We start from the raw sequence: 16957 nt of genomic DNA on the forward strand, positions 1-16957 counted from the left end.
AAGGAACGTAGATATAGATGAAGATATCGAAAAAAAAATTGAAAATATATGCAAATCTTCAGCAAAGATAATTACAGCCAAAAGACTTAATCGTAAAATAATTGTAGATAACAAGACTCAGTATAAACCAACCGGTACTGTCTTATTCACATTTCGAGGGGTTCTTCTACCAAAGCACATTTACTTTTATGACCTTCCCCTTCCGGTAAACGTTTATATCCCCCCTGTCACTCAATGCTATAAATGCCTACTCTACGAACATACCAGGAAAAATTGCAAAAGGGAAAAATGTTTTAATTGTGCAGACAATCCACATGAAGAAACCGACGATAGCTCATACCTCCCCACTCAATACTCGTGTACCCAGAAATGTCATTTTTGCAGAAATGAACACAGAACTACTTCGAAAAGCTGCCCCGAATTCAAACGACAGCAAAACATTAAACGGATTATGACGTACGAAAACTTAACCTTCTATGATGCCAACAAACTATGCGCTAAAACCTACAATAATAATAATGAAGTATTTTAAACGAATTCCCTACTTTAAGAAATAATACGGTTAACAAGAATGAGAATTACCCATACAGGAACACTATATCCTCTTCCCAAAGACGGCTAGCAGACTTCACCAACAAAACTAAGAGAACCTACCAACAAACGGTCTCAGGGGAACTTCACAAAAAAAGACTGATCCACAAAAGCCATGACAGACAGTCCCATGACGACAATATTTACTTTCCTAATTCTAGACCGGAAAGAACACACGCTACAAATTCCCCTATATTTGACGACCCAATCTACAATCAACATTCCAGAACTTCCAAAGAAATTAATGCATCATGTAAAAGACATCCCTCTGAACTTACCCTGGACTTACCCTCGACCAGTACATCTAATTTAAAACGATATGATGATAACCCTACTTATAGATCCATTAAGGAACTAGTCCTAAATTTACCAGGAGAAAAACAACATGAAATTAAAAACTTTATCCTTAACTATATGAACCTAAGTAATTATACGGATCTTGACGACCCTTGTTTTAATTAAATTTTAATATAACTAAATAAAATTCAATTAAAAAAAAAATACTTCAGTTGAACCTAAGAAGTATCAATTCAAACAGAACGGAACTAATCTCATTAATCAGTTGCCCTATAAATGAGATACCCGATCTTGATATCTACAATTCTTTTATAAAGCTGGGCATCAAAGCCCCTCTTAACATATCTGCTGTAATAATTAAACCCAATAAAAAGATTACAGATATCATAATTTCCTTTTTAAACTTTAATAAAATTAAACTGTAACGTTATATCTATCATTAATATTTTCAGAATCCATTATCTCCAACAAATCCAACCTCTATGCCCTCTTCCCCCCATATGTTTGTATTACTAACAGATACCTCCCTTACCGAATAATTTACTCTTTATTGAGCAAAGTAAATAATATAAAACATCTAAGGGTAAAAGTAGATAGGAGTTCCCAGGAGCTCTGCTCGTCAAGCTGAGGACCCCCCCTAATGAGCTGGCAGACTGCCTAGTTGCAAAGCCAAAATATTGACAAGAAGAAGAATGTTAAAAAGCGAGTTTCAATTCAATTTAAAGTTTGAAAGGTAAAATATAAAACAAAATAATTTGTGTCGAAATATATTTTTTTTATTAAAATATAAGGTTCTACTGTAGCTACTGAGTATTTTCAGTACTTTAGTACTTGGACACAAATACTAGATGGCATGCGTAACAGTATACGCGAGCTTCTCCTCTATCTTATGCTCTTTGGGGTACCCCTCATCTATGGTGTGGATTGCTAACCTCAATTCCCAAAATTGTTTACATTCGATTGTTTTGAAAAATGGGTACGCTTTAAGGTATTTTTAAATTTTTTAAAACATTTTTTTGCAGATATCCCTGATAAAATGTTTGGCCCATTAACCTTCCAAGCGAAGGACAAATATAAACCCTCAGACGACTTAGAGACGAAATGTTTACTGTGTGAAGACAGTTTTAATTTAAGCTTGCGCTTGGATATATTCCTAACGCACCTGTTCGACGCGCACCGTTGTGTAATCGAAGACATCTTAAATATAAAAAAGTTGCCACAGTACCTCGCCCACTGGCGCCAAAGGCTCAAAGATAACTGGCTCGAATCGATCGTACCCTCCGTCAAAATAGACGGCGTTGGTAACACGTATTTCCTCTTTTCGGATTTGCTAGCGGAAGACAAGGAAATCCGTTACAAATTGAGGCTTGAGCATGTGCTCGAGGTACAGGAATTCGAACGCACTGACAAAGGTTATGTACGGTCTTGCCTGTTTTGCAACCATACCTTCGAGGGTACGAGGCAGGAATTCGTGGGGCACCTCTCGCGACAACATAACCTTCAGTTGGGCAACGCGCAGAACTTAGTGTTTGTCGAAAAGTTGGTAGATCTGGTCGAGAAAAAATTGCGCTCTCTCCTGTGCGTGTATTGTGAAAAGACGTTCACTGACAGGAACGCGCTGAAAGAGCACATGAGGAAAAAGTTGCACAAAAGGATAAACCCGCGAAACAAGGAATACGATCAGTTTTATGTGGTTAACTATCTAGAGGCGGACAAAAACTGGCGGGCCATTGAAAAACAAAATGATGAATATGTTTCATCTACAGGTGAGTTAAAATAGAAGGTACTGTTTACCTTGTGGGTATTTTTAAATGATGGTATTTTATTTGTTTTATTTATTTATTTACGTCCAAGCATTTAATCCCAAATTTAAAATAATAATAATTAAAATTTGAATGTGGATATGCATACAGACATACCATTGACAATAGGAAGAATAAGATTAGGTAAAACCACAAATTAAGAACAAAAAAATAAAATGGTCAAAGTATGTTTGGTTTTTATTTATCACAGTCATTTATATTTCGAGTATTAACAGGCGGCAGAATTGCATTCACTTTATAGGTAGTGAAGCCCTTTTTTAAAGAAAGTGGAGCTATGAGCTGAAATCCGCATGTCTAGTATATATTTGCATATTTCTATACAGGCTATAGTTGCGTTAAAATTATTGAGGATTTTTTTTAATAAATGAGAAAGAGTACATGTTACGTATGAACTCTGGTATGCACGTTATAAATACTTGTTTTAATCTAGATTTGCGAAAGGGGAGGATCCGCAGAAGAGTATTACGTTAAGTGATTGAGGACTGCAAAATTGCATTATAATAAAGATTTATCGTTTCATGCGCTAGTCTGTCTCTGAACCTCCTAATTATACAGCACTAGTGCTATTTAATTTTGATGTCAATCTCCCAATATCTTCCCAGCTTAGGGTTTGATCTATTTGGATTCCCAAAAAGTTTACTCTTTCAGAAATCTTCTAAAAAGGTCTTTTCTTGGGGGGTCGTATGCAGTTGGTCAAATTGAGAGATATCTTAGGATATGAATACGTCTCTGATTCCAGGTCAGTGAGTTGTGGTGTACCTCAGGGAAGTTTACTCGGTCCTTTATTGTTTATAGTGTTTATAAATGATGTATTTTCATCTTTCCCCCATACTTACTTTTCCCTTTTTGCGGATGATGCAGTTTCGACCCTTTCTGCAGCATCGTCTGAGCAACTTAGCATTGCAACCAAGATAATGGTTGAGCAAATGAAACATTATGCAGAAATTAACAAATTGATATTGAATAAAAGTAAAACTGAGATGATCGCCTTTTCAACACGGGATTTAAATAAGAGTTTATTAGTACGCTTTAATGAAAGCACAATTCAACAGAAAAGTGTTGTAAAATTCCTCGGAGTTTATGTAGATTCGAGACTCTCCTAGTTCGAACAGGTGTACCACATTCTCAGAAAACTTTCTGTTTACTGCTTTGTCATATGGGGGCTCCGCCATCAGGTTTCTTTCAGCTTGATAAAAATGTACTATTTTTCGTATGTTTATTCGTGTCTCAACTACGCCTTGGTTTGTTGGGGAGGTTCCCCACGTGCGGAGCAAGTCTTTAGGATGCAGAAACGTATTTTACGGACTATACTGTTTAAGCCCTGGACTTTTTCATGTTGGAACCTATTATTCCACAACACTCTTTATTCACACTTCCTAGTATGTACATACTAAATTGTGCCACGTATGTAAAAAGTAACTCTAATCTTTATATGCCCTCAAGAAACTCAGATATTCAGTACAGTTTAAGACCGAATGTTAACACAAAAATACCGACACATCGACTGTCTCTTACAGCAAATAGTCCCTTTGTTTTGACAGTAAAAATTTATAATAAATTGCATATCGAACTGAAGGAGATAACTAGTCAAACAAAATTCAAATGCACTCTTAAAGACAAATTGCCACGCCTCGCTTATTACAATATTAAAGATTTTCTTTGTTGTGATACCTTTTAATATGTATTCGTTGTTTGATATTGTTTATATGTTTGTTATTTATCCATCAGTATTACTTATTATTATTAATATCAATTTACTAATTATTCTAAGATAATTTTATACATTTACATTATGCTGACAATATCCAACACTTGTAAATCAAGTCTTATGGAAATAAAGCTATCTTTATCTTTATTTTTACATCAGTATCCTTCGCAGCCCTTCACATATAAGAGTTCGTTACATTTTAGGGCCAACCATACACGTTACCTCTTGGTATATTGAAGTCTCATTGGAGATGAACTTTTCTAGTTCTTCTAAAAGAAACATAAGATCATAAGAGTTTATTCCTCATTACCCTATTATCCTTACCGCGTATTTGTTAAGCATTTGTTGTGCACAAGAATGTCATGTGTGTCAGTATCAAACGCTTTTGATAAGTCGACCCTGTATGCAACATTTTCGTTTTTGTCAACTTCGTCCGAAACATAGAGTACAGTGGTCCATTGAAGATGGTCCTATTCCTTAACTCAATAAGTACGAAAACTGAGGGAAAAAAGTTAAATAAAAAATGTGTTTGACTCTAAGTATATATTTTTTTATATTTTTATATACACAGGGTGTTCCGTTGTGCCAGGAAAGTAACCAACTTAATTTTTTTTTATTTTTAAAAATTCTAATTCGCCTGATTTTGAATATTTTTTGTCATTACATAGCATACGAAATTTTGAGTGGTTTTAATACTTTGACCTATCTATAGCGAAAATATATTACACAGGATGGTCTCAAACTACCATCCAAATATTTTTTCTAATTAAAAAAAAATTGTATTTAGCACTTTTATTGGGTTTGGCATTTAATTCGGGATCATTTCCATTATATACCTTTTATTACAAAAATTGGTAGTTTAGATATTATGTCCAATTTTATGCAATAACTGCTGTATTTTATTTTAAATCTAACTAAACCTATGTAATCCTATTCTATGTTTTTTTTTAAACATTAATTACTTCAATTCAATATAAAATTGACAAGTAAAACAATTATATACAACTTATTACTAATTGTAAAACATTTTCTACATAACCTCCATCTTTTGCAATATACATATATGGTTTCAATGTTCGCAATAGCATTTTAACCGCGTCTGTTGCATTAAGTCTTTTTACCTCTTGCCGAATTCTTATTTTTAACTGTTGGACACCATTACACCCATTTTTATACAATTTACTTTTTATGCAGCCCTCTTAAAAAAAAGGAGGTCAAATGAGCTATCCTCGCTAGCCATTCCATGGCCTGTACCGACCAATCCAAAATGGAAAATGTTGATTTATTCAAAAATAACTTTAACTAAATGAGGGGCATAAACATCGTTTCGGATGACTGATTCCCATATTGGTGACAGGTAAAGACCTGAGTCGCGGTTAAGATTGTTTAGTTGTTTAGATATTTCTATAGATTCTCTGATTTTCTCAAAAAATTTAGTTTAGTCGAATAAGATTTGAAACAGCAGTACTTCGTTTCTCCTGACTGCTGAGCTAATAGAAGTCCCACAATTTTTAAGTCACCACGAATCATCGTTTCTTTATTAGATTAGGAATATCTGTGCCATAAACTAGTGAAGCACTTCAAAATTGCCTATAAATTCTGTCTCGCTCTTCCTGAAATATGATATTTTAAGGTCTGGTGCCAGTTATTTTCTATTTGGAAGTCTAGATGCAAAAATTTCGGAATGATACTTAGATAAATCTAAGTCTCTTACTATGTCATTAAGTTCGGATTGTAAAAATAACTGTGGTTAATGAGAAACATTCCCTATATCACCAAAATAACTAAGGGTATCTTCATCAATTTCAAATTCAGAAAAACTGGTGGTATTTTCTTTTAAATTGGCTGGATTAGAAGTATTGCAACATCTGGGTCATGTGGCACTGGCCTAATTGCAGACTTGAGATTCGGATACACATTGTTTTTCAAATTTTTGGTATTATGTCCACGAACATTGCCGAAATAGAATCAATGGTGATTTGGCTCTCCATATCGTAGGTATTCCAGCAGGTAGGGATCGCCTGGTTCCACTATTCCAATATCTTAAACCTTCTTTATAAAGCTTACAAACAATATGTGGCACCCAAGGTTTGTTTGATCACCAATTTTTACTTTAAAAAGAGCGTAGTATTGTTTTTTAAGCAGGGTGTAATTTTATGTCTAAATTTCTTGATTACAAAAGAACCACACCCATAGCAAAACGTATCTGGACTGTTTTTACTGTGTATTTAAAAAGAAATTTAACCGCACAATGCTCCTGAACCTCACGAAACGACTGTCTACAACAAATGCAATTGCACGATAAACTGACATTCTTGAAGATATGCTGCGACGAGAATGTTTCGACTACATATTTGGAAATCCCAAAAACTATATTTTACTTTCTGGGATTCCCCATTATATTTTGTTAATTTATGCAAAATGTATTCCAGTATCGTAGCATTTTCAATTTTTTTCAAAAGTGTTGCGGGATAGAAACAAAAAAAAACATTGTTTTTCTATTAGTTTAGTTCACTACTAAATCACAAAATCTTTGTTGGTCTGTGTAATAAAAAAACTTTTTAACATTTCAGAGTTTTGGAGGTTTATAAATATCATCGCGAAATCTGGAATTGAATATTATCGCTTTGGCAGTTTTAGAGATAGTTAAGCATTCCGCCGTTTTTTACTAACCCGGTATAATGTAATAACTATACAGTAAAACCTGTCGATAACGGCCTCCAAAATATGAAGCAATAATGGCCGTTATATGAAGGTGGCCGCTATTTTCAGGTCTTGCATCCCACAAATAAAATCATATTTTTTTTTAGATTTGTTCTTTATTTTAACAATCAATAGAGGCAAACTAGATTTTGGTGTTTTGCATTTACATTTACATCAGTATCATCTTTTATCTTCTTATACTCTTCTTATTCTTTTCCCTATTATTAATGGATCTTCTTAGAAGGAAACGGGGACGAGGAATACTCGGATTGGTGCGAGAGCGGGGATAAAATAACGTGCTTGTTTTGCGGCCACGCGGAGAACGACGTAAACTTGTTGTGCCTGCACATGGACTCGGAACACGATTTCGATTTCGTCGCGGTCACGGACCGTCTCGATTTTTATCAAAAGGTGAAACTCGTCAACTACGTAAGGAAACGAGTGCACGACAACAAGTGCCCCCGCTGCGGCGTGTCCCACCCGTCCTTCCCGCTTTTGGAGGCCCACATGGTCCGGGAAGAGCATCACAAGATTCCGGACTTGACGGTTTTCGACCAGCCCGAGTAGGTTTGCTTTATTATGTACAATGTGTCCCATTTTGTCGGGACTGAGGGGTATGTTCGTTGTTAGTGAAGATAGAGCCTTGCGTTTCCCCCAACCGGTGGCACTTTTTTGTCAAACCAAAGATGACGTTAACAAAATTTTCATAACTTGCTTAGTTTTTAAAATACGGAATGATTTTGGAAATTTGACGATAGATTTTTCGTAGAATTCGGTGGTCATTTTTTTTTGTAAATGGTAATGGGATAAGTGGTGGCTGGTTTTGAATGTTAGGAAGGACAACAATGGCAAGTGTGGAGTTGCTTTCGGACTCATTGTCTTTGAAAGATTGAGGTGCATTTTGTGATGAAACACTTAATATATCTAATGTGCAAATTATTAGGGAGAAAAAGAGATGTAATGTATTTTAGCTCTAGGCTCAGTGACTCGGGTTGACAGTGTGACAGTTTCACCGTCCTGCAAAAAAGAATAACATAAAAAACTTACGATGATTTTTGTGCCCGATACTGATGTGGCAATGCATTAAGGTATCGGCCTGTGTGCTTAGGTTTTCTGTAAACAGAGTAACCAAATATTAGGTTTGGGTTGTTAGGAATGTTAGGGTGTGTAAAAATTAATTGGCTAATAAAATCTCGGAGGGATTCTTGACCATGAGGCCAAATAATAAAAGTAGCATTAACATAGTGTTTCTGTAAGTTTGGTTTGAGATGAAAGGTGTCGAAGGCTTTCTTGTCATAAATATAGTCGCGATGACTGGACTGTACGTTTGTTTAAAAATTTCACCATTATAAGAAAAATATGACCCAGATAATTTTTCAATTAAGATGAAAAGGTTTGGTTCCAAATTCTCGGATTTCAATATATCTGCAATACTGAAAATACTAAAACTAACCAGAATATCGTTTGGTTCTAATGTAATGGTTTTTAATTACTCCATGAAATGAAATGTATGAAAAAGTATGAACCTATCAGTTTTTCCTGTAAAGAGTTTCAATATAGAACCTAGATATTATGCTACAGAATATGTTGGGAACCAATAGGTGCTGACAATAGGTCGAATCTTAGGGGATCCGAACACATGACGAATTTACTTTACTTTTACTTTGCGCAGTAAGTTATACATGGTACGCGTTGTGATAGTGATAGTATGTGATATTAAAGATATAAAAAAATAAGAAGTTCCTATAAAAAAACTAGCCTTTTTTTAACTTATTATCTTCAATTTTTCTTTATGTTTTACTTTCGTAGTAAGTTGTTTAGGTTACTCTTTTTCCTAGTATTTAATATAAAATATTAAACAAATAAAAAAGTTCCTATAAAGCAATCTCCACTTTTTGCCGTAATATGTAATTGTTTCATTTTTCTGTTTTTTTTTTACTTGGTGTAGTAAGTTTTGATTAGTTTTGTGTGACCCACTTTTTCTTAGTAATATGGTTTTAATGTTTTAATGTTATATAATATAAGTGTAACTTATTCTTTATTAAACATTCTTGCTTTGGTCCTCCTTTCAGGTTTTACTTTCCCACGTACGAAGACGACGCGTTCCTGTACCACATCGACGACGTCGAGGAGTAGCGTGGCGTGTAGATTTTTATGATATAAAATATTTATTTCACGTCTTGTCATTTTGGTAATTCGGGTAGCCGACAAAGAGAAACGGGGTCCCTCGAAAAAAAATGTATATATATTTCCCCTAAAACGGAAGGAACGAAAACAAAATTAATCAGTAACAAAAGCTCAATAAATTACTTTCAAGATCACAGAGTTAAAGATAACACGGAATTACGATGAGAGTGGTTAAGCGTTAAAGGTAAAATTAACAATCGGAAGCGTTAAAATCGACGCAGTTCGAAGGACCATCCCCAGCGTTGGGAGTAGCCGCGGGGGGAGCAGATTTTTTAGCGCTCCGCGAGAGGCGGTCGAGCTCGGCGGCGGCGTCCGACCGCACCGATGCTTTGTCCGTCAACGAGTCCGCCCCTAAATAAACGAAAAATTAATTAACAATCGCTCCCAGCACACTGTAACCAGATCGTAAAAATTCGGTTATATATAAAAAAATAGTCCTAATTTTCAGAAATTCAAAAAGAAACCTTACAGTTATCTACATAATATACAGTGCCCGCGTAAATGATGTGCTCCTCCAATTTTTTGTTCTATTCACGTTCTAGTGTTCTAGTCGCATACCGATTTTGAAAACATTTAATTTTGCAAGATAGTAAAATGAATGCTTGCAAATGTTCTATTACTTAACCGTTGCTTAAATTTAAATTAAAATTAGATAATTTTATTAAATGTTCGAATTTAGCACCTTGTCCATTTTGACAACAAAAAAGTCTGTCAATAAACTCGTTCCTAACATTATGCAAAGTTTCTGGGGGAATTACACTGCAAACATTTCGAACTCTGTCTTTCAGATCTTCGACTAAATTTGGTTTTGTACGATAAATTTTACTTTTTAGATATCCCCAAAGAAAAAAGTCCTGGGTGTGTGGCGATCGAGCTAAAAAAACATTTTGAAAAACACAAACGAATATGAAAATCTAATGAAAATTATGTTAGAAAAAATATTTAGAAAAACAGTTTACATGGACTTAACGCACTGACAAAACGATTAATTTTGATATTGGCAGGTGAAAGTAACATGACCAGGCACTCTAATGCTACATTCACACGCAACCTTACAATAATTATTATTAAAATGCAGACCTTTGTAAAATACTTAAAATGGCACCCTGCTCATTTTAACATTTTGAAACATTTTTTATGTCAAAAATTAGATACTTTAAGTATATACGCGCATGCCGTGCTATATACAAGGGTACAAAACATAAAAGGGGGGTCCCTTCATTTACGCGGACGCTGTATTTTATATTTAGAAATAGAAGTAGGTACAAAAAGTTGCCCACTACAAGACAAACGAAATACAACTCTGTTTGGAACAAGTCTTCGTCAAATTCTTGGGAGCTTCGTTCGTCGAAGTCTTAATTTCTCCTCATCAAAATCTTTGTCGATTTCTTTTATTTTGTCGACAAATTGTGTTAATCGATTTAAGAAGTCGTAAGGTCTCGGAAAACAGGTTGTCTTTTTTTGTAGGCCGGATTCTTAAAGTCCTCAGGCCAAATCTACTGCCAAATTACCGCAAGTGTTTATTTCCCGATTGGAAAGTCCACGTGGAAGATTATTATGATTTAGTGGCCGTGCATTAAAATTTTATGGAGTGGGAGGTGGCATAGGATACCAGCTGTATAGAAGGACCCAAAATCGCTGCGGAAATTTCATGATTTCCTTCCTTGTTTTGCGCAACAATTAAACCTAAACGTTTTCTGCATGGATCTTGGATTACCGCTTTTTCTCCAGCAATCTATTATTATTATCCAAACTTTGTTTTTTCTTTTATATACTTATATATATACTTTTTATACTAAAAATAATTTATCCAACCGTGTAAAGTCCGCGAGCGAGATGACGAGCATTAATTTCTGTATGATCTGTCATTGTGAAAAACAGTTTATAGAAGGGTTAAAGAGATTTAATTTCGTTCTATATACACCTAGCGAGACATATTTATACGTTCTAGCCAAATGCAGTCTCATTCATAATATAATAGTTGAAATTTTGTGAAATACCTTATGTGAACATTTAAGTGGTCTAAGGGAATTTTAGTTACGCGTTGCGACAACATTGAAGTTGGGTCAACCTTCTGAAGATTTCGGAAGCTAATTTTACCATATGTATAAAACTACACATTCACAAACATTATTTGCTTAAAATTAGACTGAAGTCAAGCGGAGATTTTTTTGTAACTGCTTATTATGATCAAAATTATATTTATATATATTGTGTATATATATATATATATATATATATATATATATATATATATATATATATATATATATATATATATATATATATATATATATATATATATATTTAATATATCTAAGTCTAAATAATGTACATACTTCCAGGATCTCAAATGGTTCCAATCGAGCCACGACACTTCAAAATATTCACAATTTTATAACGACTTTAAAACTCTGAATAGTAACATTGAAAAGGTGGTCACGCGCAGTTGCGCGCTTTATCGCTACGTAGTTATATATATATATATATATATATATATATATATATATATATATATATATATATTTAATATATCTAAGTCTAAATAATGTACATACTTCCAGGATCTCAAATGGTTCCAATCGAGCCACGACACTTCAAAATATTCACAATTTTATAACGACTTTAAAACTCTGAATAGTAACATTGAAAAGGTGGTCACGCGCAGTTGCGCGCTTTATCGCTACGTAGTTTTCGCATTGTAATTTTGTGTTTTGTTTCTGTATTTAGCTCGTCACAAACAGTAAAACAAATATCGAGTTTAGGACTTATTGCCAACTTTTTACAATTTGGTTACAGTGTGGGGAGTTGCGTTTGCGTTTCCTACCGGATTTATTTAGGGACGTGTTGGGCGATCCGGTTTTCTTGTGCAGCAAGGAGTTGAAGAAATTCGCGAGAACGCCCTCTCCGCCTGGAGAACTGACCACCTTGGAGCCGTCCAGCTTCCTCGGCGACGGCTGCAGCCCTACAAAATGGATTTATTCCACGGTAATTCGATTTTTCGCATAGAAACCGAGCAAATATAAAAATCACCCTGTAAGAATATAATAAAATTAAATATTTAAGTTAAAATAAATGACTCCCTATTCATTGCGGGTTTATCTTTTTTAAAATAACAAACGATAAATGCAGAACATTGTTGCCCAAATAGGTCCATACGTTACGGTAATTGCACGTGCACCCCATATATAGACGAAAACGGTAAACTCGAAAATTAAAGCTCTCAAGGACGTTAAAACCCAACGGCGCCGTTCGCCACGGTTTGTTGCTAGGTTAGGGTGGTCAATTGACTAGTCAATTTCGATTAAAATATTTTAAATAACATCTTGCAATTGTTGCATTACTTAATAATAATAGGTATTTTATAATAAATTACTATGCGTTTGTGATGTCCAATTTACCCACAATCCTCTTCAAGGAATATCTCAATAAAAATCGACTCCATTTAGTTCTTAGAACAACGCGACGACTACCTAACGCACAATATAAATAAATAAGCGACACAAAAAAAATTGACCGGTCAATTCCACAACCCTACTCACGCCCGATAATTTACTTCAAAACACTGCAATTTCCAGCTTTTCGCCTATAACCCGAAATTAGAGTGTTTTAACAGGAAAAAACTATTTCTGAACTAGAAAGAGTAAAATCGACTTGATGTCAAGGGCTCGATTATTGAGAAACCGCATGCCGACATCTTCACCACCAACTCTTTTGAAAATTGCCCATCACTTTTTTATTTGCAAAAATTTTCGATTCGGATAAAAACATTAGGGCATTTTTTAAGGCAAATGCAGTGGCGTACTAAGATTTTTTCTATAGTTCTCTGTTTTATCATAAATGAATACAACTTTCTTATTTTATTTGGCAATTATAGTTGGCCATGGTCTCAGAAAAAATGCTTGTGCCGCGCCCATTTCAGATTTGTTGGTATCTGTGATGGAAAAATGCAGAAATATAGGGCATTTTTTGTTTATGTATTAGCAGGTCGTGCATATAGCTGTCAATGTCAGTTAAGGATCTAACTTTAATCCTTTATTGAAGTTTGTATTCTGTCACACAATTTCAGTGGACAAATTTACGCTTTCAGTTCATTTAACAATTTAAGGCAGTCAATGAACTTTATTTTAAAACATATTCAGAGCGGCACCAACCAATAAGCGATTTCAGACGTTTAAGGTAATTTAACCAATTATGGAACTTTCAAAAAGCCAGGGCAAAATCAAAACCACTTACATAAAGAACATGAAATCTGGTAATTTAATATAATTAGAGAAGTATTGGAAAATCCAAAAATATCCACACGGGCACTAGCTGACAAACCAAATGCTCGAAAAAGTTTTGACTACTTTAAAAAAACATAAATTCAAGCCATATTGTACCAGAAAAGTTCACCAATTACATGAAGGCCATGCCGATAGAGGAATACAACTTTGCAACTGGTTTATTAGAAAATGCAATGACATCAATTTTCTATTGTTTATTGTTTGGAGTGATCAAGCGAGAACAGATATTCTTATCGCTTAGGCGCAGAAAATCCTCATGTTTTAAAATCGGTAGCTTGTACCACTTATAAATGCTCAAAGTAGATTTACCATATGCCGTTATCAACATTTGAAGTGTTTTGCAGAACTGTATTCCATTTTTTACACAACAATTTTATGTCAATTCTTTGTTCCATTTTTTTTGACAGCAAAAAATCATCTAGCACACTAAACACGTCTAAGGCTTCTAACGATTATTATTAAAAAAAAAATTCCAAGTCTGTATGAACATAGAAATACTTTTTTTTAAGGAATATATCTTTTCCATTTTCTGGGCTTCGGAATAGTGGAAAATTTATGGCAATTGATTTTTGATTTAAATTTTAAATATTTTTTTGAATATCAAAATTCAAGGTCTTTTCAGAGGCAATATATGTAGGTTTTTGAAAATTTAACTTCTAAAGATAATGTATTACAGATGCGCCTGTACTGAATATGTTATTTTATTATTGGCATTGAATTTTTGTTGTAGAAAATATTCTGCTTGCTTGGTTCTTTTGTTTTTTAACTTAACTGTTTTTGTTCGAATCCATATATCCAAAATACATTTTGGTTAGTTTTGGTCCCGTTTTTATTTTTAAATTCATAAAACCCATCATAATACTAATCGTTATTTTAAGCATTTCTATAGATGTTTTTAGTATATTATGCAACAAGTGCGGTAACCGGCATTTGACTCACGAGTTTATTTAACACGAGGGGAGTGAGTTAAAAAGTTTACCGAACCTGTTGCATACTATACTTTTTCTACGACCGTTAGTTTTAGGGTGCATTTTCGCAAAACAACACCAATACATTCACCGACATGACCATCAGAATTGACAAACGTCAAAATTCAAAGCGTGGGAAATATCTCCGAAAACATCTGATTGCTCCCAAATCCCTGATTGCTCCCAAATCCGTGCGGTAAAATTCCGGAAATGTCCGAAATGGCTCGGATTCGTGGGAAGCAAAACTGACGTGATAAAGTGACACCCGCGCGCTTGATCGGTGTGTAATTAGGAATTTTACAGACGGCAGTTCAAAAAATAAATTCCAATGTAACTGCTTTTGGTTATTTTATATTCTAAACTTTCTAAATGATTTCTATTAAAAATCAGTTTTTATATAATTGATCTTTTAATATTATTTTAAAGTCCCAAAAATGTTTAATTTTATACTTGTAAAGGCAAAAATAATTTTATTTGTTGTCCATAAGTGATTTCGGATAGACCAACATTTTCCAATTTTTTCAGAGTTTTTCAATCTAGAAGAACAAAAAACAAAATTTGACCTGCCTCTTCAATAACCTCAAACTAAACTATACAGAAAGACCCCACAGCACTGTCAAATACATGCAAAAATGGAACCTACCTGACATGGGCATACTTCGAAGAGGAGTATCACCCAACCTAGTAGGACCTGCAGGTAGAGGCCCATAAGACATCTGCTGGTGCCTGGCGAGGAAAGCCTGTTCGTCTTCTGCTAACAATTCAGTTTCCCTGCTCACCGTCTTCCTGGTGACGGGCTGCACGATTATATCCCGATAATAGCTGTCCGCTTTGCAAGTGTGCAAGTTTTCATATAAAATACTGATTTTTTTCAAGTTGTCCCAACCCGAAGGGATGAATACTGCGTCCTTTTCCACAACCAAAGCAGGAGTGTGGAAGGGGAATCCGTAAATGCGATGGGTCAAGTACCTGTTTTAAGAAATTTAAATAAAAATTAGACAGTGCAGAGAAGAACCAACTTACTTGTACAGCAAGTCGCAATTTTTATCTTCCTTGGCACTGGTGTAGAACAGGGCCGCCCCGAACTGAAGGCAAAATTTCCGGATCCACTGCTGCATAAAGTCCAAATGCTCATCCCGGTAATCATGATCTTTCTCCAAAGTCTGTATGTAATCCGTCTTAGTAACAACCACGACTATACTCAGGCCCAAATTGTTGGTTAGGGTGCTTTCCGGAAGCTGCGACGTATCATATTCTTCATCATCTGCGTCTCCCAAGTTCCTGGAACTTCTCTTCATGGGCGAAGCGGGATCGAGTTCATCCCCTACAAAACACAAATTAAAAAAAAATAGCTAACGGGATTGTTACTTGCCCGGCTCAACGTACTCCAACCACTTTCTCACCATCATCTGCCTCCTGTTCTGTCTCATGTCAATGTCAAGTTTTAACTTATCCAAATGATCACCCAATACCGAACCCCAGTGCTGCAATTGTTCCAAAATACCCCACGGAGTGGTCATAGATACCGTTAAAATTACGAGGGTGTCCTGAAAGGTCTCCTCGTTCAAGGCGAACTTTAGCAGATCTGCATGAGCCGGGTCTCCGTCCAAAACCCATACGCTTAGCCTGGTATGATCGTCTCTATAGTCGTCCCGGACGTTTATGTAAGCATATTCCAACCCGGAACCTTTACTAGAGTTCTCTATGCCCTGCAGCTTGGCGACCATGGTCGTTTTACCTGATTCATTATCGCCCAGAACCACGATCTGTTTGTTTGGTGACAATTTTGGATTGCCATGTTTCTGTACCTCGTTTAGTATACTCTGCCATAAATTAAGCTTTTCTTCGTCGTTAGTTATTGGATTTTCTTCAGTTTCTTTAGCGGTCGGAGGCATTTTTGTGTGTGAACTTGCTCTTAAAAATTATTGAATGAATGACAGATTTGACGGAATGCCGAACGGTCAATGTGAGTCATACTTGACCACAGATAAGTAAAGTTACTTTGCGTTCAAGTCGGAGAGGATGGTTCGGTCAGTTCCCATCTCAATACATTTGCCAGATTGTGTGTCGTATCACGTCCCCAAATTTAAATATTTGCTTCATTATTGTTGAGTTCAACTGTAATAAAAATTTACTTTTTCAACGTTTTTAAAAAGCAAGAATTACAGCAATCTACACAAATATCTATAAAGGTTGTTTCAAGGTGGGTAGGCGACGTCAAATTTGACGGAAATATACCGCCCCTTTGGTTTATCATCGTTAAGAGTTTTCTCTGCGTATGCAAATGTGCGCTACCCATGAACACTTTCTACTGAACGTGTTTTAAATTACAATCAAATTCAAAATTTGCAAAAAACGTAATTTTTGAAGAAAGCGTTGTGTTTCAATCTGTAT

General features: G+C 35.1%; 2 protein-coding genes across 2 annotated transcripts; one reads left to right on the forward strand and one right to left on the reverse strand.

Moving 5' to 3' along the window:
• Positions 1-1793: 1793 nt before the first annotated feature.
• Positions 1794-9328, forward strand: LOC132705830 (zinc finger protein 277). Its single transcript, XM_060676741.1, has 4 exons — positions 1794-1864; positions 1911-2654; positions 7364-7685; positions 9195-9328. Exons 1-4 carry the CDS (start codon positions 1861-1863, stop codon positions 9256-9258), a joined length of 1134 nt encoding a protein of 377 aa, XP_060532724.1. The 5' UTR covers positions 1794-1860; the 3' UTR covers positions 9259-9328.
• A 20-nt stretch (positions 9329-9348) lies between these two features.
• On the reverse strand, positions 9349-16528 carry LOC132705829 (cytoplasmic dynein 1 light intermediate chain 2). Its single transcript, XM_060676740.1, has 5 exons — positions 15936-16528; positions 15587-15887; positions 15207-15532; positions 12137-12274; positions 9349-9660 (listed from the first exon to the last, which is right to left on the reverse strand). The coding sequence occupies exons 1-5, from the start codon at positions 16456-16458 to the stop codon at positions 9500-9502; spliced, it is 1449 nt and encodes a 482-aa protein (XP_060532723.1). The 5' UTR covers positions 16459-16528; the 3' UTR covers positions 9349-9499.
• Between the last annotated feature and the right edge of the window lie 429 nt (positions 16529-16957).

Source organism: Cylas formicarius, unplaced genomic scaffold, assembly GCF_029955315.1.
Source record: "Cylas formicarius isolate icCylForm1 unplaced genomic scaffold, icCylForm1.1 PGA_scaffold_8__14_contigs__length_24414737, whole genome shotgun sequence".
Lineage (NCBI taxonomy): Eukaryota > Metazoa > Arthropoda > Insecta > Coleoptera > Brentidae > Cylas > Cylas formicarius.